Here is a 24240-nt window from a genome sequence, read left to right as displayed (position 1 = left end):
GAACGTGGAGAGAGGGAGGCAGGGAATCGATTAGCCGCGGTCCACTGCAGTCGTGTTCACACTCCCAGCTTGCGCCCAGACCAACCAAACCCAGAAATTCTAGATTTGAAGCTTTCGTGACTGCAAGGATTCATACTCTTAGGTTTTTTTCAGGAAAGTCACGTAGGTAAAAATAAAGAATAAAAATAAATAAGTGAGTAAATTCAGCTGTGACGGTCCCACCTGATGACGGAGACTTGTGTTGCCTCCGAAATGTCGTGATTTATTATTTTATTTCTATTATTTCTATTTTTTTATTTTTTACCTACGTGACTTTACTGAAAAAACCTAAGAGTACAAACCCAGAAAGTAAACAAAGAAACCAACGTGGCCAGCACACCTTCCGTCTACACTGGCGATCGTCTGAACACAACCGTGCACAGAAAGCAATGGACAACATCGCTGTCGTAATCTAACTGAGTAATTTAGTTATTTGTTTTTTATTATATTGTATTCTATTTGACCTGTTTATATATATATGCTGTATATATGTTCTGATGGGTTTGTTACACTTAATGCTCATGAGAAAATGTTAATTTTCCCTTTTCATCAGGATGTCACGGTGTGAAGTGTTATCTCCAACTCTGGGTCAATCTGAAAGTTATGTTCAATTCTGCGTAATTATGCCAGTTGATAAGAAGACTAGTACCCCATACCTCGATTAAAAGCACAATTTTATTAATCTGTAGGCTTTGCGATTCATGCAAAAAAAAACTCCAGCAGAATGGTAATAAAATGATGATCAACGTTTTGAAATTATTTTTTTAGCATTGAAAATCAGAAAAGCTTTGTTGTGCTTAGAGTTCAATGCACGCTAATTTTTGTTTTCAGAATAGCCCAAGGACTACATAGTTTGTTTATTTGCAGTAGAGGGAAAAACCAAAGCAGGAAAGGCAAGCAAATGTCTTACAAAAATTTGTTCCTGAAATAATGAACAATTCTCAAATGTTGGGGTTGCAGTGTATGAGACGACTCATGTGATTTGTGTTGTGGTGCTGCTCATTGACTTAATTCGTTTCATTTCACATTTATGTTGTTTGTTTGTGTATACTCATTATATTTAAATGGTTCCTGTGTCCAGCATATGCTAACTTAAAAAATGTAGCATTACTTTAAATTATATCCTGATTTTTAAAGGTGTATGACCACCATGTGGAGAGTCAGCAAGAGGAACACATGGGTCAGAGAGGAAGAACACGTGACAATATTTGTGGTAAATTTCTGACCCATCGCGACTGGACATCTATGAAAAAGAGCTTCATAGCTCATCAGATGTCTGTAGGATAAATGATTCTGAGTGGCAGGCAAAGGAATGAACGTTTCTAAATCGGATGTTCACCGAGGCAAGGGGGAGGAGTGATGATATTGGCTCGTGTGCAGGAGCTAGATTGTTGCATCGCGTGACCCAGAGATGGCAACAGTTGGATGAGGGATTTATCCAGCAGTGGATAAATCATGACTGATTATTTTAACCATCATACCGAAGGAAACGCTAGTCAACCCTTCAAAGAGACTATAAAATGTGGTGTTAAACCCGTAAAATATTTAAAAGTATCACAGCGCATGTGGCTAAAACAAAAACCTTCACAACACAAAAAGCTTCAAATGAAGAACAGATCACATTAATTTATCATAAGTTTGCATTTTTCTGAAAGCATGTTCCATGCCCCAGGGTCTCTCCTCACGACTAATATTACGTTATTGCGCAAACAAAAACAACTGGCTCACTGGATGGATGAAGAATCAGCCAGAAAGCTGACAAAATCAATGACTCCCGCATCAACAACATGATTGTTATCCAAACCGACGGTGAAGTTGATGCGTTCTAAGGTCCAGCGACACTCGAGAGACAACCTGACCTCTGTAAAGAACATCCAATGCGGAAACTAAATTTCCTTTGAAATATAATAAGGATATGACTGCACCTATTTCAAACCAGCATTGTATTTTGCACGTAAATATATATTTTTTCTACCCAAATGTTAATTATTTTAGATGAAAGGCTTCTGGGGAAATGCTGCCATATGCATACAATGCAATGCAGTTTTATCAAGCATCTAAATACAAATATACATCAGAAAGCAGGATGGTGAAGCCATGGAGAATATATATGGTAGCATAGAAGTAGAGTATAGCAATGGATGTTGTTGCACTGTCCTCTGCTGCTCACAACATAGCGACTCGCCTGCCTAGAACAACCTGGCATGTATTTTGGTCACCCATCCAAGGACCACCAAGGCCCGACTCTGCTTAGTTTCTGAGATCTCACGAGACAGGGTGCATTCTCCTGGACATTTGTGAAAAAGCGCTTCGTAGCTCATCAGATTTCTCTAGCATAAATAAAGATAAGGAAAGATTCTCAAGACTCTGATTCGGTCTGATTTGGCCACAGGCACGTATTAAGTACCGCACACCAAATGGTTGCGGTACTGGAGCAAACCAGAGGTTATTCAGGGAAAGATCCGAAATATCATTTGTTTATGACAATTAAATATTTCTAACATGTGTGCAATTTTGCCGTGAAACTATCTGTGGAAATGTGTTTACCCCCCCCCCCCACTCCCACCAAAGTGATAACGATAGCAGTAATTACAATAATGGGTAAAGTGTAATTGAAATGTTTAAAAAATCATGCCTTGTAATGTGGCCATGTGACCTCCTCTGTATCAACAACCATATCTCGGCCTCAAGACTCGTTCCAAAGGAAGGAATTATAGACCGATTGATTGATTATATGACTGGCTGCAGTCAGGCAATAACAACACTTACAAGGTGAGACAGAAAGGAGCAGAGGAGCTCAACAAAGTCATTGCTTTGGGAGAGGCCAAGGACACGTACACTTTTAGGGAATTACCATTAAGGAGGCAAGAGGTATTGACGTCTTCTTCGTCTTTGCCATACCAGGGAGTTGATCAAAAACGCTTACATGTTCATGTCAATGTTGGCGAGTCAGTGAAGCGCTTTGAGAATATCCTGGTTAAAAATCTGAAATGCCCCTCCCCCCCCCCATCAAAGAAAATCACTTCCTCCCTTCCCCCCGCCTGCTCTAATGAGTCCGGTGTGCCTGATACCATCGATGGCCCTGGTAATGCCGTCCAGAACGTCAGAATGTTGCAATTTATGATGTGAAGAAAGATGTGGAATTTAAATATTGGGTAATAAAATATACATCTGAAATTTTGGGCAGTGAATTATTAAAGCATGCATCGTCGCACTATGAAGTCCAGGGTATTTACGGAAACTCAAACTCAAGTTAGGTGTGGGACAGCCAAGCATTAAACCCACACACAATACCTGCCGGTTGCTGGTCGCCGTGCGATAAATGCTGGATTTCAAAAATGTGGAGGAGAAGGTCAAACCAAGGATGGGCGGCCCTCAGAGCTTCGTCAGAGAGGACAGATGGACCCGATGATTGCTCCAGCCTGATAACACAAATGCAGGCAACGGAAAATAAAATAATTCTTATTTCTAAAGGTGCATGTTACAGCTGAGAAACCATGCCCTTGAACATTAGGCACATCAAAACGTTCTCAGATCAAGCCTTCCACTCGTGCTTAGTGGGGCAGCGTGACCTCCCAAATCTTGAAACATGACTGTAGCATGCTGGACATGCATTTAAGTCAGACAATTTTGGCACTGGATGTTTTACTTTCAACCGAGTAAAACACAAGCCATACGACAGATAAGGAGGAATTATAAATGAATACAATGGCTGAAGGTTACTTGAAGAGAATGGGGATAATGCAAGCGCTTGCATGACACTCGCAAGGGATTTCCGTCAGAAGTGTACGACACGTCAAAAGCTTTGTGTGAAATGGTACAAAAGACTAACAATATTCATTCACTGGAAGCGTTTGGGAACCGTCCATCCCGATGACAGGAAATGGGCAAATTACCACAAGTTTCAAATGCTCAAAACTGACCCTGAAATAACTGGGGTAGCAGACTTCACAGCAAAGTATACAATTGTATCACGTGCAAATGACATCTTAAACCGAACTGACATCTCACCACTCGTAATCATCCAAGTGAAACTTTCACAAAAAGGAAAGCAATCAGCAATAAAGCATAAGAAACAGGGATCACATGCTGTGAAATGTGTCTTATTACAAACATGTGTGCCAATACCAAATGGCCAAAATGAAAAAATACCGTAGGATAACAAAACTATCCTATTAAACTATACTATTATTCCATGCACAACGTTACAATACATTAACCAGTATTCTATTTTATGACACTATTACACATATGTTAGCGTGGAAGAGGAGGCCAAAATATCCCGTGGAGGGGCTCGCTCGAGCTCCGTCAACAGTGACATGAACAAGAAGTTACAGGAGCTGTGAGGTGTGAGAGGAATAGAGTCACGCTGGATGCCCGGCACACGGGTACAGCTGCACATGGGGGGGGGGGGGGGTGGTGGGGGGTACATGTGAGGGTGTGGTAATCAAGGAATGGGTGTGCGAGGGTGGGGTGTGGGGGGGCCTGGGGGTTGCCAGGCCCGAGGGCAGGGGCACTCGGGAGTGGGGAGATGGGGATGTTGGGGCATTGCTCAGTGACTGGTGAAGCTTCCTCTCGTCCGTGTAAAATATTCTCGCAATACAAATATATTAAATAGTTATTAGTAATACAATGCCATTGCAGTTGCTACATCGGATAGTAATTATTCTAAACGTGTTCAATTTGCGATTATTCATCTGACTATGCGGAAGAAGGTCCAGAAGGTTGTGGGTAACTAATTAAACACACGTACAAGCTGTACAAAAGTTAACTTAATCAAGAAAAGTGTAGAATTAAATCGACCTGCCGCTGCTGCTTCAAATTATGAATACGCGTAATCTGCCTGTCGATTATAATGCTCGGTTGCAAAGAGATCCCATTGGAAAGTGGTTCCTGCAAAGCCAAGCAGATCGAGGGAGTGATTTACTTGCAGGCACTCTGTTATCAGAAGTGATGGGAAGACATTCGTGACATTATAATGTACAGCCCCTGAATCCACTTTAAATGGCAGTAACTACACAGTGCGGTTTTATCTACCAAACCAGCGGCTAGGCTGGAAAGAACAATGCTGCTTTTACGACAGCTTCAACTCCCCAGGGAACGTGTTGGCACTAAATGAAATGCTGGCCCTATTTTCAGTGACTTGGAGACTTCTCATGGCTCAAATGGAAACGTCCGGCAACGTTGTTACAATGCAGAAAACACACTACGAGATATGCCGCACCCTGGTTTATCTCGCACACACGTGGGACGCCTGCGGCCTCCACAGTGCGGCCAATACTCTTCACGCTGTCACGGCGGGTGTGGATACGTTTAGAACAGCTTGGTCTTCGGCAGAGTATAGTTTGGACTTTCAGAACTAAAAACGTAGTTTTTTTTTTACAATAACACCGATATCATGAAGGTCTTTGTGAAGTATGGTCATTGAAAAAAGGACGAAATGCAATTTTTCAATATAAAACACTAAGTTGTAAAGACAAAGTGGATATCCTTTTCATACTCTAATGTATTATTACGTGGAAACTAAATTTTCCAATAAATGCTGTTCATAAAAAATAACAACTCCTCTTATAAAGGGTTAAAAATTTTCCTATTGAACTGGTGACGAGCAAGAGACATTAGTTAATTGGGAAATAAGTATGGGATTGGGAAACTGAAAGAACAAAGGTGGTAAGGTGACAGAAATGCAGACGTCTCCATTTGAACCCTCGCAAAAATCCTCTTCTAACACTAGAAAAAAATAGTGCAGGGCCAATGCCCACGTCCGAATAGGGTGTTATTGATCGTCAGCACCGAACAGCGATAGTGGCACTTGATCTCTTGAAATCTGATAAGAGGGCAGGATCCTCCGTTCCGGCTTTTCCCCAGTTAGGATAAGATTAAGGAGGCACCACTTGTTGGTTTCAGAAGATCCCCGTGCTAAAGGTGGCCACTCAGGGAGGTACCCACAAGGTGACACACTGAGGATATAAGTCATTTTCTGAACGCGTGCGGCAATAATCCGGAGCAAAAATGCATCAAAAGGTGATTGGGATGCAAGGGTTTCCTTCGAGTTCACGACACCACGAATCACGCATTTAGACGTGTCGTTTAGACAAACTTTGATTGCAAAGTAAAGTGGTACTTATTTTGTTTTGTATAATTATGGGATTGTTCATAATTTGGCTCGATTTGCATAGTCACTCGGGAAATAAAACAGGCATAGAGTGATGTGTCCTAGCTGTTGTTCGTGACTTTCGTAAAGCCAAACTTAAAATGGACTGACGGAATGTGGGATACCATTTTTTTAATTTACAACCGTGCATGTTTCTAAAAACGCACCTAAATTGCACTTGTGATGCTAAAAAGTCAAAAAAAAATCTAAAGTCAACGTGTATGTACTTAAAAGAAGAAAATGTGCATTTAAGACATTAATCATCGTCATCATGATCAACCATGTTCTATTCACTGCTGGATGAAGGCTTCTTAGAGCAGTCTAAGAATGCAACTATCTCCTGCTCATGCAGATTAAGTGATCTCTTCGCTCCATCTCTGCAGTGGTCGTGTATCCCACGCATCCCTTTCTTCGGCTGCTACTCCATCATTAGTCTTGACCATTGGTCTTTATCTCTTCTAGCAATGTCTCCTGCCCGAGCCCACTTGATTTTCTTAATGGTCAACATGCCTCCAATTCAAATTTTTTTCTCTCTAATCCAAGTATTACTTTTCTGTCTCTCAGTGGAATTCCAAACATGCAACTTTCTATGATTCTCTGCACTCTCTTAAGTCTCCAAAGGGTGGCCCCTATTATGTAAACATGTCCACAATCTCCAAAAGAGGGTTTGGTTCCCTCAGCACAAATATGAATCACATGACCATTATTTAAAGGCCGGCAGGACGTTGACAGTCTACCATGAACATGTGGAGAATTAGCTGTCAAGGAGGGCTTTATACAAGTGCTGCCATATTTAATTATTTTCCCAGCGGCTCTTCCAAAAGCAGTGTCAAGTCAGCAATCAAGCCTGTCGGTCCTGTTCCATGATCTCTCTTGAATGGTCTCTACAATCTCAAAAAAAATTCAGGGGCAGTTAAAGAGCACACCATTTCGCCCGGGATTGCTTTTCATGTCAAAAGATTAAAGGTGAGAGGTTACAATGATTCCAAATGGCTGTCACATGCAGGGAGGGGATATAGGGGGGAGACAAAATACACATTCCACTGAACGACTGGTATTCATTAGTCTGTCCCAACATGGAAGCTAAGCGGATTCAAAGCTGCTTCTTCTGCTTACTTGTTAAATTTATCACACTCTTGTCAGTTTCAAGTATAAAGCCACCGCACAAACACTGGACGCCGCTGTTATTCTAGTGCCCACGTGTTCACTGGTCAACAATCGTAAGTAGCTAACACAAGTGTTGTCGGCCAAACCAAGCAAATCAGATGGCTTTATTGAAGATGTCACCTTCTTCCATAAAAACAAAAAAAAACTATTTCTACAATACGGTTCAATGTACCCACAACAAAAAATATAAAAATCTTCAATTCCATCAATCTGGTACTCATTTTAAATCACTGCCAAGGGAAAAAAGTTTATTCCAACCGTGAAATAACCTTTTTGAGTCGGATATTCTTCCACTGCAACACCAAATAGGACCACTGCAACCAGCATTAACTTTAGGTCAAATGGAATTCATATACGGATAATTAAACTAAACGTACGTGAAGTGATCACGCACACTAAGCCCTGTCCATCATCATGATCAACATCCGCGATAAATCCAATTCTGGATGAAGGTCTCCTTCCGTATGTTTTCGCGATCCCTCATCAGGGTCTTGAGATGCCAAAAATCCATCTCGCTCCTGCATGGGAGCCAATCGCGTTGTTTCATCATCTCCATAAAGGTCTTATTTCCAGGCATGTTCCTCTTGGGCGTCATTCCATCACCAGTCTCATCCAATGGTCATCGTCTCTTTTAGCGATGCTCAGTTACTTTTTATAATTGTTTTTTTTTTACCCTTTTATCTGGCAACAAAACGGACACCTTTTTTTACAAGGAGTCATGTTTGCATTGACCACAATACCTGCGGTCGGAATGCAAACAAAAAACACAACTCTGATCATGTATGCACTGTCCTTGAAAAAAAAGTGTCAGTTTTGTTGCCAGATAAAAGGGTAAAAAAACTATTATCATATTCAGTTACTTTTTCCCAACCAGTCGATATGCTGTCCAGCGATTTGTGTTCTCCGACACAGTGCGTTCCTCTTTCCGTCTCAGTCTCAGAGTAATTTCGAATGGCATCTTCTGCATGGCTTTCTGAACCATATGCCATTGCTAGGGATATGTACTGCTTGATAATGTTCTTCAAGGCACAATGGAATGTTTATTTTCATGTACAGGTTCAATCTTCCAAAAGCACTACAAACTGCTCTTGCTTACCTCTATATCATCATTTTGATGATATAGAGGTGTCCAAGATATCTTGACTTAAAGCTTTCGTGACTGCAGGAATACATATTCAATGGGTCTTTCAGTGGCTTTACCTAAAGACCCATAGAAAATGTCCAAGATATAATACTTAGTTGTGTTTTCCAGTTGTGCTTTGTACTAATTAGATACTGGCCGACAGTTGTCTTACACTGCACATCACTACCGCTGTCAGTTGGTCACATTTGCTCAAAGTTACGTTGATGGTGATCTACTACAAGAGGATCACAATACACTTATTCAGGAAATGGTTGGGTTTTTACATATGCACAAATAGCTGTGTGCTTTGTAGACATTTTCACATCTCGTTTAAGACTCACAGCTTTTCCGGCCCACACTATTATTTGGGTACAATGAGTTCGTCTGGTCATTTGCACATTTGACATCGCAAAATTCGAGAGGTGGTTAATATATTATCATCGCTTAACAGTAAAAATGTGGTAAACAGAATAGCGACGTCCAAGTGCGAACACGTGCTCGTACCTGTAGTAGTGCAGGTAGGCATAGAGGAGGTGCCGCAGCTCGCTCTCCACACAGTAGCGGATGAAACCATCGTGGAAAAGCTCCACGTCCGATGGTTCGCCAAGTCGAGGCGCGGAGTATGCGGGGGGGTCCGCTCCGTTGCGCGAGCCTTCCACGAGCGCCCTGGCAAAAAAAAAACGGTTATTCGTCGGTAGGTGTCGAAGACGAACTTTAAAAGTTTGGCGATGCTGCACCGTTGGCAGTGGTGCAAAAGCACAAACAACAGACCAAAAAATAGGCTAAGAATTCAACAAAACATGAACATTTAAAACGTACTGTCAAAAAAATAAAACGCACCTGTCAGCCATTTCCTTGCGGAGAGTGAGCGGATGAATAGGCTGCATTAGACCACCCGTTCTACTCAACCGGACGACCAACCGCTCCAGATCAGACGCTTCTGCTGGGACAAAGCATCCCCGCCTTCAAAAGCACACACACACACACAAATACAAACACGAGTACAGTCAATTAGCAACGGGTGCTACATATAGACATAAGTGTGCTATCCGATTTGTTTTGCATTCGCCGAATGAGCCGAAGTCACACGGGCGTACAGTTCTGGGTCACGGGGCTATGTACAAACAGTGTCTACACTTGCAACTCTGGAGCCAGCATGCACCAAAACTCACATACACCACATTTGCATCAGACTAGTTGCCGTTTATTTTCCCCCATGCTGTGCTTTAAAGCACCTGGGAGAAAGATTCGTTCATTGTCTCGCAGCCTGAACATTCTGCTAGACACGCCATCCAATGGAAGGCGTTATCGTGAGAACAAAAGAGGAGCCCCCCCGTTGGCGATGGGCACACATCGACGGCCCCAACGATATTCCATAAAAAGGTGGTAAGCATCTGGTGCCGTGGATCCACAAGGTGGACCGAAATGGGATCATTTACAGAGTTACACTTGTGTGCCAAATCTCTTTAACATAGCCGCACGATAACCAGAAAAAGCGATAATTTATTGTGGCACCACACAACAAAGCGCGTGTGTATCATGGTCACTTTTTAACCAGCGACAAAGGTAGAAAATCATTAAATAAATGTGTGCACCCTTGCTCGCAGAAAGGGTGCAAAGGGCATCTAAAGAGTGTACAAGTGTGCTGGGACGATTAAAGAGGAGATGGAGTTTATTAGAACTTGGGACATGTTGGATACTCTTTGGTTCTTTCGGTAAAGTCACGTCGGTAAAAATAATCAAATAAAAATGAAAACAACTAAATTAAATCACGACGTTTCGGGCACAACACAAGCGTCCTTCATCAGATGGGGACCACCACAGCGAAAACAATCGCTGAAGTATGCCAAAGAGATGGCTGTAACAGAGTTGGCTCCCTCCCCGCCCCCTCAGCTATATAATCCCTTGTTACAGCCATCTCTTTGGCATACGTCAGCGTTTGTTTTCGCTGTGGTGGTCCCCACCTGATGAAGGATGCTTGTGTTGCGCCCGAAACGTCGTGATTTAATTTAGTTGTTTTCATTTTATTATTTTCACCTACGTGACTTTACCGAAAGAACCACAGAGTATGGTTCATTGCAGTCACAAAAACTTCAAATCTAGAACATGTTGGATACTTGGGCAAGCTGTACAGGAACAATGGAGTGGGGGGGGGTAGCCTCGCTGAGCCTTTATACAGAAGCAGATTTCAATGGGGGAAAAACTTTGATATTCTTTTTTTTTTAAGCTTGACAATGTTAGAAACGAATGATGCTCAATGGTGACGTGGAAGGAAATTGGATGGGCCCAAATAACACAGAGATATCAAAAGAAGGGCATGAACTATGTCTGAGTCAAGGAAGCTGTACAAAACACAGCTACAATCTCAGCCGTGACAAGCAACGAATGAATATTGGAAAAAGTAGCCTACGCATGAAACATAATTACCTCAATTTAATCAAAAGTTGGACAGATGTCATGCTGCTAAAATATTTGTCAGACTGCAGTTAAAACGGCTGAAGGAATCGGTGATTACAGTTCTTACAACTAAAAGCGACCTGGACCTAGATATTTGTTGCTGTGCATTTGAAAAGGTATTATTTGGCATGCTTTGAGATTCAATAACCTGTTAATTCAACATGCAGCTGCTGAGGAGAGGAGAGAAAAATCAGCTCCCTTGTGGTACAAAGTCCATTGAGCACAAAAAAACCTGTTTTGAAATTATGCAAAGCATGAGACTTACAATGTCTTCTAATACAAAAAAGGTTGCAATTGTAAGGTACACCTATTTCAATTTAAACGTTGACTACTCTAAATGTTAAAACCTTATGGAAAAACATATAAGCAATGGTTGCAAAGCATGCTGGGGCATTAACATTAATATTTAAATGTTAATTACAACTTAAATGATGATTAATTTCAAAGATTGGAAATTCTGCAGAAAAGATCAGTGTAATATTGGATGCCTGAACTGGGTCTGATGTAGCAATTTGGACAGCGTGTTAGTTATGCCATGGAAAGCACACCTGACAAATTTCTCCATTAGCCTTTCGTTAATGTGTGACTCAAGAAGGCATTTAATTATTCCTAACAGGGATCCTGAAATGGGCCATTGATCAAATACCCCACAATTTCAAACACGTTATTAATAATGTATTAGATAAATAAAAATTCTAATGTACAACCCCTTTGCAAATCAGATTCCTCCCAGATTAATAAAGATTCCGATTCAACTCCTGGATGAAGGGCCTAGCCTTTCCGTGACAGTCGTCGGGGTCGTATGCAGAGGTCGCAAACGGGTTTTGATTCCTTACCCGTACCCGTACCCGGCCGCACCAGGGTCGCAAATGGGTACCCGTACCCGTACCCTACTCGAAATGAGTGACAAACGGTTACACACCAGTGACTCACGGCCTACCCGTACCCGTACCCGGCCGCACCAGGGTCGCAAACGGGTACCCTTACCCGTACCCGGCCGGGTACGGGTAGCCGGGTATCGGGTAGGGTACAGGTATCGGGTACCCGGTTGCGACCTCTGGTCGTATGTATGTAGAACTTCTTTCGTACCGTACGGAGCCAACCGTGCTAATCGGAGGTGCGGGTTTGTTTGGTTATACTTCAAGATGCTGGTCCAGGGTGGGTTGGCAAAGTGGGAACCGATTAGCATGGTTAGCTCCGTAGGGTGGTGCGAAAGAAGTTCAACATACATACATACATGGTACTTGACGTGAAAGAGCGGTCGGGAATAGAACTCATCTCGTCAGGTCCACGGCACGGTGTGCAAGCCACGGTGCCACCGCCCCGCAATGCATGCCACATTTTTAATTCACGAATCACATCACATTTAGCCACAGACAGTCCTGCCATATTGGACCTGGGTCCTTAGTCCGGAGCCTAAGGCCTGGGCTGGAGGTGTAACTGGTGTGACTGTAGTCACGTGTTGGCCAGGATTATGACGATTTGGCCAGCGAGCTGCAGTCAGGTGTAAAAGCATTCGGTAAATAAATAATCAACATGTTTTATGTTCACCATCTCTATCCTTGTTTCCCTGGTCGTCTGTGTAAAAAGCCACATTGTTCCGCTACGAGCACTCGGCTGATTAAAAAGAGACTTCTATTGATTTCCTAAGCACGAGGGAAATATTCCCGTAATGTTGCAATATAATGATCATCCTTAATCCTCTGCTGGAAATGAAATCGCGTTTCTCAAAGAGTTATCACAACTGGTTCCAAAAATAATAAAAATGAACGTCCCATCAAAAGACACAGTTGGCTTCTGCAAGACAGCAGAATACACCCACTGGCATTTGGCAATCTCATGAAATTCATCAGCGTCTTTTTATTTAAGGTCACTTATCAAATTACATAATAAAAAAAGAGGCCTATTACATAAAAGGAATATTATAGAAGCATAACTTCACCATGGTTATTTACAGACACATTAAATACTGTACGACATAATAACACAATTTTACTCTCATCAAGGGGTGCATGGAGTCTACCATGGTGCAATGGTCAGCACACTGGTTTAGAAATCCAGGTCACCAGTTGTATATCTATATTGAATTTCTTCTGCACCGAACGTAACCAACCGTGCTAATCGGAGATGCGGGGGACTACTTATTTGTGAATAGAAATACCTGCTGTCTCGCAGTTGCTGAGGGCAGCAGGGAAGCACTGCCCGAGGGTCATGACCTCTGGTTTCGTAAAATCCACCCCCCCCTTTCCCCGCCTCTATCCACCCAGCAGTACAAATGTGTACATCACAATTAGTCGATCGGTAGGTCACATGTGGCTTCTGGCCAGCCTAGCATATTAGGTAAAATACACTCTAGAGCTCCCTTGACTAATAAATAAAAGAGGGACAACACAAGCAGAGATTTTCAGCAACAACAGTGATAACTACTTTTAAAACTTGACTTAAAGCTTTCGTGACTGCAGGAATTCATATTCTTTGGGTCTTTCGGTAAAGTTACGTAGATGGTTGTAGTTTTTTGTTGTTTTCTTTGAACCATCTACGTGACTTCACCAAAAGACCCAAAGAATATAACTACTTTTATTAAGGCACTTTTAATACACTTACATTTCAACAACAAGAACATTTTAATCCCAACGTTTAAAATTCTAACAGAATTTTTCCGTTGCCGAAATATCGTGCCCTCGCTGGAGAGGACTTGCACAGACACACACCGAGGTCCGGCTCACCTTGCCATCTCATCCAGCACAGCATCGCGGAGGTGGAGGCTGCACAATGAGCATCCGTAGGACATGTCAACAGGGAGGTCGGGCCAGGCGGCCTCCCGCACCACGCCTCCGGCCGAAGCCGTGGCCCAGCGGCCCAGCCGTGGACCATCATTGCGCGACGTTAGGAAGGACCAAAGCACCTCGGGGGAGTAGGCGGTCGAGTCTGGTCAAAGGGGAAAAACGGCGTCGTTATTTTTTTTATGGAGCTGTGAAGCCACTTTGATATTTGCCTGGCAAATATCACGTCGGTCTGTCTGTCCTAGGATGCGTCACATGCTTACTCAAAACCCTTAAATTCAATGGCTACAAAACTCACCACACAGCTTTCCAAAACACAGATATGTAGATCTGCAGAGCAGAGCAGGATTAGTAACAATACTTTAAAAAAGTGTTAAAAAACTAAATATGTTGTGTTATGAATCAGTGCAATTAAGATGTGCGCGTTACAATCTGAGCGTTCTTGTTACTGACATGTGCGTTTGCGTATTTCTAAGCGTGCATTTCTTAGTAGAGATGAACCCCCTAACAAAACAAAGACTCTGTTAATAGACTGGCATATAAGATTAGTCTGTGTTCAGGAATTTGTGCAGGTGTCAAACAAATAGGTACTTTTTTTTAATGAAAATCTCAGTTATGGGTGCCGAAGGTCAAAGCAATGTTTTTACAAAAAGAAGTCAGAAATGTGCAACATCTTTTTGCTCAAAAGTACTTTTTAACAAACTGTATTTTTTTTTGTTCTCTTCAAGCGCATGAAAGCATTTAAATTCTCAAATATCTTCTAAACTTCACACACAAATTGGATTGTGCGCTCGTGCCTCCGGGAAAATCGGAGTGTGGCACTTTTAACATGGAAAATTTAGTGATGGACACGTCCCGTAACACAGGTGGAGGGCACCGTTGAACACTCGTGTGCATCACGGGGTGCGACGGGCGCGATAAATTGCAGCGATGTCGTGTATGGCGAGGCAACAAACGTGCGGTCACTGAGGTGTGAATGATTTCACAGGACTAAATTGAGTCGGATGCACAAAACGAGCTTACCTTTGTCCACAGCTTTATCCGTCCCCGCATGCCGGTCCAGAAGGATCCTTTGCCGAGTGACATCATCCCATCGATATGCCCAGTCCAGCATAATGCCGACCTCGCCAGTAGTCGCCTGACCAGAGGTTGTGACTCTCTCGAGCAGGGCATCTCTGCTGCCCTCAGCCACTGCGAGACCCCAGATATTTCTATTCACATCAAAATCACAGCACAATTGGAAAATTACGAAAAAAAGCTACTCTCAAACATTCATACAATGCTTGAAATCTTGGCAAGGATTTGAAGATGAGGTTAAAATGTTTCATGTACAATTAGGTATTTTTGTCAATCAACTGCTGGATGAGGGCCTCCTGAAGTCATATGGATCGTGGGGGTACCATGACTAAACTTCACCATGCTGGTCAATGTGGGTTGCTGATGGCGGGGAGCACAGATGTGGGAGCATAGAAGAATAGTACAACAATGGATATTGCTTCACAGCTCTTGGCTCTGCACCACATAGCCTGGCAGTCTTATGACAAGCGGTCTATGCTTGGTGGTCACTCCAAGGTAAGCCTTGCTTAACCTCGAACCTCTGATTAGACCAGGCACATTGTCCATGGTTGGTGAAGGAGGGCCCATGAAGACAATCACAATGGCATACGTTTTCTGTAGCTTTTAAATAATACAAAAAAGGGCCATACAAATCTTGACTTAAAGCGTTCATGACTGCAGGAATTCATATTCTTTGGGTTTTTCGGTAAAGTCAAGTAGACGGTTCAAAGATGACGATCGTTTGTGTTGTGATCGAAACGTCGTAGCTTTTTGTTATTTTCTTTTAACCATCTACGTGACTTTACTGAAAAACCCAAAGAATAAGTGGCATACACACTTCTTCAATTTAAACTAAAGGGAAGGGCAGAGTACTAAAAACTTAAGTGCTACCTGTCAATAAAATCTGTGGATAGCAGTTAGAAGTTAACAAGCAGTAGTAGATTCCAGGTTTCATACAATAAATCAGCAGTGGCTCTCATCTCAAAAACATAGTCCAAGGTATTCCACATTGACCCGCACAAGGGTATCAATTTATGTCGTAATGATGCCGTTCAATCATGAAATCATGTTCAGTGTGCAAGTGCAGCAGATGGCTGAAAGTATAATTCTGATCTAAATGAAAAGAGAATTCACCGGAATACATTCAATTTGACATTATGAGTGTCATGGATAAGTGCCTTTTGGCCAGTTAGTGTATGGGTCCAAGTCGATGCATCTTGAGGTTTTTTAAAAATTCTATCCCACACGAATAAGATGTGTTGAGTGTGGTCGAGCACATCTGCAAGCCGGTAACTTTGATGGATGAGATCTGGGTCACAGACAGAGGTCGCAAACGGGTTTTGATTTCTTACCCATACCCGGCCGCACCACGGTCCTAAACGGGTACCCTTACCCGTACCCGGCCAGGTACGGGTAGGGTACGGGTATCTGATTGCGACCTCTGGGATGAAGCCATGTTGCAGGCGCGGGTGGGTTGATTCTAGGAACTTGAATTGTGAGAAGAGACAAGACGTTGGGAAATGAGTGACAAACGGTGACTCACCAGTGACTCACGGTTTACCCGTACCCGGCCGCACCAGGGTCACAAACGGGTAGCCGGGTATCGGGTAGGGTACGGGTATTGGGTACCCGGTTGCGACCTCTGGTCACAGATATGGAGCCTGTGTAGTGAACAAGCTCGTTTATAGAGGGGCAGCAGAAAAAGTTCAGTTCTGATGGACTATGTGAGTTTTTTCTCTTGGCAATCTGGTTTCCACCCATGCACGAAACAACTCTAAAAATAACTGTCAAACATGACAGTAAGGAGCCTCCTCTATCGAAAGATTATAAATAATGAAGCTGTCGTGAGTAAATACGGAGCATAGACAGCACCACTCACACTCTGTGATACATGCTGAATGCAGTCAAGTCCATAACCTTGGATGAGAATAAACTATACAATTCACGATGCATCAATTAATCAAGGAAAAGACTAATGTACTCCAAAATACACGTCCAGAAGAATTGAACGTGCGAAAATGCATTCATGTTAATCAAAGCAAATTTTACTCCGATGTAAAATTCAAGTGTGTCGGTTATTAAGGGTGGGTTGTTTTAACGTAATACATTCGCCATTCTGCCCAGTGCGGGTTTGGTGAAAGGAGCACATTCTGTCCCGCCTCTCACAGATTACCCGACTGCTATGTGGTATGCCCCTCTGTTGCAGAGCGAGCCACCTCGGATCTCATTACGGTCAGGCCAATAAAGCGAACGCAACGAACAACAGAAATGAGGAAGTAAAACGCGACGTAAAATAATCGATTACCGAATCGAATCATGACCCCCCGAATTGTAACAATTAAAACAACTCACTGGAGAGAGTGGGGAGGGGGTGTGAATGGTCACAAGTCTCATATAAATTAATTGATCCCACCCGAGTCTCTGTAACATTGCCACAGCAGTATCACACTTCCACTGGAGGTCATGCACCCACAGAAGAATAGGGCCTCTTCATTTGCACTCGAGACCGAGTGCAAATGCTTCATTAATATTTGTCATCCTCCTGATCATCCTGATCATGTAGAGTATGTGACATTTCCACTGGAGACATTATATAGCCCTGAGCTGATCACCCACAAGCTCGGCGTTTCACAAAATATTTAAAATCACCAAGCGTTCTGAAGTATTCATTAATATACAAGTATTCTAGCCTCAAGGTGTTCACCAGCAGAGTCATGACCAGCGAATCTCTTTATTGAAAGTATAAATAATGAATTGTTAAAGCAATCTGGACATTCATGTAGCCCTTAAAACATTGTCTCTTGGTTTAAACGGAAAAGAATGACTGTGATGGGAAGGAATTACGAATAAGATGTACAGGATCTGCAGGGCAAATTAAAATAAACTAAATGTTAAAGTCAGTTTAACACGTAGGCTTTCGCGACCAATGTTATTCATAATCAACGTTTTTGGGTTTAGATCGCGTTATTTATAAATGTGTCGTAACCCTCCACCACCCGACACAGCCAATCAGTAAAAATGTGTCACGTTGACACAGCAGAGCCTCACCATTCTGGCGAATTGCCCGATGATGCTGGATGCAATTACCAGTGAAACGTCGTACTCAAATTGTAAATGTTGTGGCTTCAACACACCGGTGGGCTAAAGCAGTGAACTATTTGTCTTTTGTCAACGTGACACATTTTTACTGATTGGCCGTGTCGGGTGGTGGAGGGTTACGACACATTTATAAATAACGCGATCTAAACCCAAAAACGTTGATTATGAATAAATGTTAAAGTGCATTCAATAGCTAATTCTACATAGATATTTTTGGTTTGTAATAGATGCAGATAAAGATTAGGGCTTGTTACAAAGTGACGACAGTCATGCACACATTTATAAAACAACAATCCTCGGCCATGCCAATCTACTGCTGGTAGAAGCTCCCTCCACATGCCATGTCAGTAATGGGGGTTGTTTGACCACGTCATCATGCAGGTTACTGCGGGTTGGTAAAAGTGGTTTGGCGGATTGCCTCGAGACTGCTTCAGATTATCACTCGCCACTGGTGTTAGCTATGGTCAGGATACAAACTCTAGTCACTGGGTTTGGAGTTTGCTAACCGGGTCAAACACGTCTGTTCCCACTTCTTCCTCCTTTCCTCCGTGCGCTCCACACTTTGAAATACCCTCCCATCATCTCTTCTCACGAGTTCTTACAACCTTCCTCAATTTAAATAAAACACATCAACTGTTATCTATGACACCTTCAAAGGTGTTCTTTGTTGTTGTCCACTTACCGCTTGGGGCCTGTGCTCTGCAATTGATCTTTTTTAAAACACAATACAAGCATACACATCTAAACACTCCAATGACATGCTGACAAAGGCCTATTTGATGAAAAAGTTTGATATTTCCCCCATTACGCACAACTATTCCTTTTGTCGTTGAAACTTTATTTATTAACATTAATTATTCACCATTCATGGGTTTCATCATGAACCATCAGCATTTATAAACACTTAACAAAAGCCGAGTTGGCGTGTACAGCATTATATCTTTTGTTCAGGCGGCATGTAATTCACTACACGTATACACGTGTATTTATAGCCACTAAAGACAAAGATCTCCTGCATAGCCTTTAACACTGTTGGGGCAAGTGCTATTCCACAAGCACCTATGAAGGCCTGCACGGCACCACGAGGGAGTGGGTGGCCAGCACCACGCCCGGCCAACTGTCTCTCCAGTGCTGATGGTTATCACATATATCGCAACCAGATACTGATTTAAGGCTGAATCGACCTAGGAGAGTCCCAGCACCAGTTCGGATATTCGTCACGAATACAGCCACACACAATCACACACGTGCAACCCACCGCACACTTTCCACGTTGTGGTCAGTTTATAACGTGGTGTTTTGAGCCACTATTTGGATCATATACATGCAAATGTTCTTAAGACTTCTTTCACAATAATTTTCAGAATCTTGGTCTAAAAAGACACCTTTGCACTGTTTACCGTTCATGATGTTGATTTTAGAAATGTCTCATGTGTAGCAAGCACTCTTGAACCACCTGCTGTTGTCACATGTGCGGAAACGACGCTCAATGCCGAGTCTGAATTGTTGCTCTTGAACCGTCACCGTTGTTTCTATTTTAACCAGGCCTCTCTTGCCTATCTCTTTAACGTGAACATGAAAAAAAATCAAATTTTTGTTGCTCAAAGTGCAAACAATGGACAGTTTAAAGTGATGTGATTCTGGAGAACAGCCTTAGCATTAACTTGACACCAATATTGCATGGGTTGGGCTTGTGTTTGGAGAAGATAAGTATGGAGATTAATATGTATACAAGTATCTCTTAAGAAAGAATGATTTATCAAGCAAAATTTGCAATGTTAAACTGTGCCAAGATCTACTATTGAATGCCATTATTCATTACATCTATAATAATAACAAATGTATTTTGAAGCTGCTAATATATGTTTTAATACAGCACAAATAACAATACCAAAAGTTACATGTTGACAACAACAAAAATCCCACGTAGCCCAATTTTGTTTTCAGCTGACATTTAAAAATAATCGGAATTTATTCTATTACATTCAAAATGAAAATAAAACGTTAACTCGGTTAAATATTTAAAACCTTTTTATGCTCAAATTCACCTGAAAATACGTAGGTGAAATCCAGCAGAATCACAGGAAAACCGTACCCTCTCTGAGAAAGGGTAATTCAGTGACATTAAGTTCCCACTGCTTCTTTGTGAGCTGTGACCCCGTGGGCTTCACAGCCCAACCCACTCTATTTGAACTCTCTCTGCGGAGGTCCCTGGCCATTATGCTTTTAACTTTTTTCCTTCTCTCTCTCTCTCCCTTGCTTCATCCTTTCTTTTTTTCTCTCTCTTCGGTCTTGGCTCTCAAAATGTTACATGCTTCAATTTCTCAGAATGTAATTAGGTTTCATTTGCTGTCATTTCAGATACCACATCAACGGGATGTCTTTTTTTGCGTGACCTATTTTTTGACGTGCGTTTATAAATTTAAAGAATTCAACACGTGGCATTTTCTCATTTTCATAGCAAACTACAGCTATGGTAAGACTTCAGATAAAAAGTCATGACGTTACCAAAAGAAACATTGTTTCCAATCAAATATTTATTCACCTAGTTTTCTTGTTAATCATCACCGTTATTTGTTTAGTCTTCTCTGTATTGAATTCTCCAAATCTTTTCTTGCCGGAGCATGCAGCCGAGAGGCCAGGGTGGATGTGTTGGCGAAACAGTGTGGGGGGGGAATGTGGGGTGGGGCTCACATTTTAAACTAGCGTATTGATGTTTTCTTAGCCGACAGATCCCAGGAATGTTTTAAAAGTAATTCGGTTTTTGTGCAGGGACTCACGTTGAGCTCCTCGCCGACCCCTTGCCAATGTCATCATCCTCCGTGCGGGGAGCGTAGAGCGACTCCACACGACGTACAAATTCGGCGGTCGTTATTTCGCTCCGGGTCAGCGAATCTGCCTCAATCAACTTCTCAACCTTTGCAAACGACAAGACAAAGACAAAGATCCCCCGTATAGTTGAAATATTTGGTTGGGGGCAAGTGCTGTTAAGCGAGAGCACCTATGAGGGCCGGCATGGCAAACGAGGGAGTGTGTGACCAACACCACGCCCGGCCACCTATATCTCCCCAGTGATGACATTTACATACCACACCAGGTACTCATTTGCGGCCGAGTTGACCTGGGGGAGGCCCATGACCAGTGCAGCTAATCGCCACTGGTGTTAGCCGCGAGCGGGAATCGAACTCGGGTCGCCAGCTTCGTAGCGCAGCACGTTAACTAACACTCCCCTGACAAATTCAGCGACGTACAAATTCAGTGGTCGTTATTTCACTCTGAGAGAACCTGCCTCAATCAACTTTTCAACCTTTCCAAACGACACACACACACACACGGTTAGAATTCTAAAACAGAAATGATGAAACGATTAAATACTGATCGCAACTTTTGTTAAATACACAACTGCACAAATGCAGAGAGGCCTGGAGCAGCAGTTGACAATTTGTGGCTGTTGCGTGTCGACTGCTCTGTCTATAGAATGATTAGCAGCACTCTGTTTGACAAACCAAAGTGCACAAATGAAGGACAGGCGACCTTGATAAACGGGCGGCAGCTAATGGAGGACATGCTCGTCACGCGACACATGCTGCGAGGACTCCCTGTGGAATTCACCGTACCCTCGATTGCACGGGATGATTGGAGCATCTTACGCCAAACAAAACTCACCAGGAAGTCCCGCAGGTTTGTCTCCAGTGTGTAACAACAAATGTTGCGCAACTGCTCAGTTGTATCGAATCCCTGCAAATGAAATAAAAACAACAGTCATGTACAATGCACATCTCTGCAAGGTATTGTTACATATACCAGCCCTCGTGTCGATCCACTGCTGGTTGACGGCCGCCCCATGACATGCAGGTCGTAGGGATTGTTTGACCACACTTAACTATGCTGGACTATGCGAGTTGGGGAAAGCGAGGAGGAGAGACATGGGAGCGTAAATAGCACAACTGGGATATAAATTGGGGAAAAATAAAAAAAAATACATTTTAATTACAATTGCAAAATCTATCAATCGTCACTCAATACCAAGCCTCCCATGCAGTAACACCGCAAGGCGACCTGCAGCAGGGGAGTTCTAGTGGCAGCTGTCCCTGTTAGGTACAAGGTGAAAACAACACTAGCCAGAGAGTGGACATCGGCCTGCCAGTAGGGAGCAATGTTGCAATGTGGCTTCCCTAATTGAGTGAGCTGCAGGTACTTAATTAAATTTGGACAATGACGCCAGCACACACGGGACAACTCCTTTTCGAACACTGCCGTCCTGAGATCTTTAACGTCGACCAAGCGCAGGTACCATGTTGAAGATGAGCTTTGTGGCCATGGCGAGGTCACCACCCTGCAGGGCGCAGTGGGCCAGGTGGAGCCCCCTGTTCGTGAACGGGCCGAACCTCCAGGCCCCGTGGCCCTTCACACGTAGCCACGCCTGAGCCATAGGGATCTGGTTTGTGAGCACGGCATCCCGGATGACTTCCTGCAATGGATGGTCGGAGTGGAAAGGCGATTTACAAAAGGTAAAGGTGCAGCCTTGCAATTGCTCAAATTTACTCCACAGCTTGTGTAAGAGGACCTCCCTTCCAGAGGGTATTTTTGGACGATGTTTCAATGATCGCTAGGACATGTATGTATGTACGCACTTTGAACTTCTTTCGCACTGTATGTAGCCAACCGTGCTAATCGAACATCTCAGAAAACGTGGGAGTCCTCACACTTTAGCCCATCACATGCAAACCTGCTGAATAAAAGATGCAAGCGGGGGGGGAGAAGGATTTATGAACCATTGAAGATTTGAAATGTCTTATTAACTAACACAGAATTTATAATACTGTACAGACTCGTGCATAACAAAAACACGCTCAAGCATGATAAGGAGCTGCGTTGGAAGGGTTGCCAACAAGCACAAAACTCACAATGTTTTTCCATTGACACTGCCTTATATACAGAACAAAATAATAATGCATAGGCTGACCACATAATCAATTCGGATTTGTAAAGTAATTAAATTATACTCGGTCTTAAAGCTCTGAGGAGGTCATATATTTGAAAACAGTAAATGAAGAAGCGGGGTTTTTTTTATTTTTATATGAAGGCAATGCTAAGGCAGATGAACAGGAAAGGTATTTAAAAAAATCTAAGAAAATATATTCCGGAGAGCAAGAACACAAAACAAACGCTCCCACAGAAAAGTGATACGTTGCAATAAAAAAAAGTCCTGAAAAGTGCACAAATACTCCTCTTCTTGGTTCTTTCGGTAAAGTCACGTAGAAGGGAAGTAATAAAATAATAAAAATAAAACATAATAAAACAATTCTCACGACGTTTCGGCTACAACGCAAGCAGCCGTCTTCAGGTGAAGAATGAGACACTGCCAAGCTAGGAGCTTATATATAAGCTGAGTTGGAGGTGGAAGAAGAAGAGAACCTTAACAAAATAATGTGCATATCAAGAGGAATTTAGCATATTCATGGGAAATGCGTAGGAGGTGGGCGGGGGGGGTTTCAAAGTCATATTAAATCGAAAAATGCACAAATACTGTTTGTATTTTCAAGGAAGTTCTAGAAAAATGTGATAACCTACAAAAAGTTAATTATACAAAAGTTGAGTTTTGTTGAGGGCAGGCAGATTCTGTTGGAACGAGTGAATTATAAAGTTCACTGTGCAGCCGTATGTGAGGTGAGTCGTCATATCAGCCATGTTTAATCCATTGCTGAATGAAGGTCTCTCCAATCCACTACCACTTCACGCTACCATGCGAAGTGTTAATCCAAATAGCAAATGCATATGAAGCGATTTCGTCACTCCATATCCTTGAGCAAACATCCCCTCAAGACACATTCCATTCCTTGGCTGCCACTCCGTCTTTATTCTGCACCATCAGTCATCGTCCCTTCTAACAGATATGGCCTGCCCAGACGATGGTTGATGCTTTATAGTGGCAATGGGGGGGGGGGGGAGAGGGCAGCTGTACAATAGAAATTCGGCATTTCAATGAAAGCAACATAGTTTAAAAAAAAATATTGACATGAGTTATAGTTTTTCCAGGACAACTCTTTTAAACGTCGTGATTTTCTAAGAAATATATTTTACACAGGAGAACAAGTGATATAATTGAGCGTTTATGGACTACCACTTGCGATAATGCAAACATGCAGGTTCAATACGATACAGCCTTAAGTGCGAAAGGAACAACCTGACCAACAGGACTTCAGGTACATTAAAGTGATATAAATTTAAAAGGGTAATAAGCCAAATCCAGCCCATTTTTTTTCATCAAATACAAGGGATACTTCTAACCCCTTTGACATATGCAGGCAATATTAAAACAAAGGGCGGATAAGCATGATATGAAGCGATTCACATTAAGT

At 42.6% G+C, this 24240-nt stretch overlaps 1 protein-coding gene across 2 annotated transcripts in view; it reads right to left on the bottom strand.

Moving 5' to 3' along the window:
• Positions 1-24240, bottom strand: part of SPG11 (SPG11 vesicle trafficking associated, spatacsin) — a 109919-nt gene that overhangs the window by 58868 nt on the left and 26811 nt on the right. For both annotated transcript variants that reach the window (XM_078592453.1, XM_078592454.1), the window contains exons 11-18: positions 22173-22349; positions 21545-21616; positions 20659-20795; positions 14747-14934; positions 13667-13868; positions 9324-9446; positions 8988-9149; positions 3334-3461 (exon numbers count right to left, since the gene is read on the bottom strand). In XM_078592453.1, the coding sequence (XP_078448579.1) occupies positions 3334-3461; positions 8988-9149; positions 9324-9446; positions 13667-13868; positions 14747-14934; positions 20659-20795; positions 21545-21616; positions 22173-22349 (1189 nt within the window). The remainder of the gene's footprint in view (positions 1-3333; positions 3462-8987; positions 9150-9323; positions 9447-13666; positions 13869-14746; positions 14935-20658; positions 20796-21544; positions 21617-22172; positions 22350-24240) is intronic.

The sequence above is a fragment of the Lampetra planeri genome, chromosome 3 (genome assembly GCF_965212315.1).
Source record: "Lampetra planeri chromosome 3, kcLamPlan1.2.h2, whole genome shotgun sequence".
Lineage (NCBI taxonomy): Eukaryota > Metazoa > Chordata > Hyperoartia > Petromyzontiformes > Petromyzontidae > Lampetra > Lampetra planeri.
Note: the sequence above shows the minus strand (reverse complement) of the source record. Positions and strands in the feature narration are given on the sequence as shown.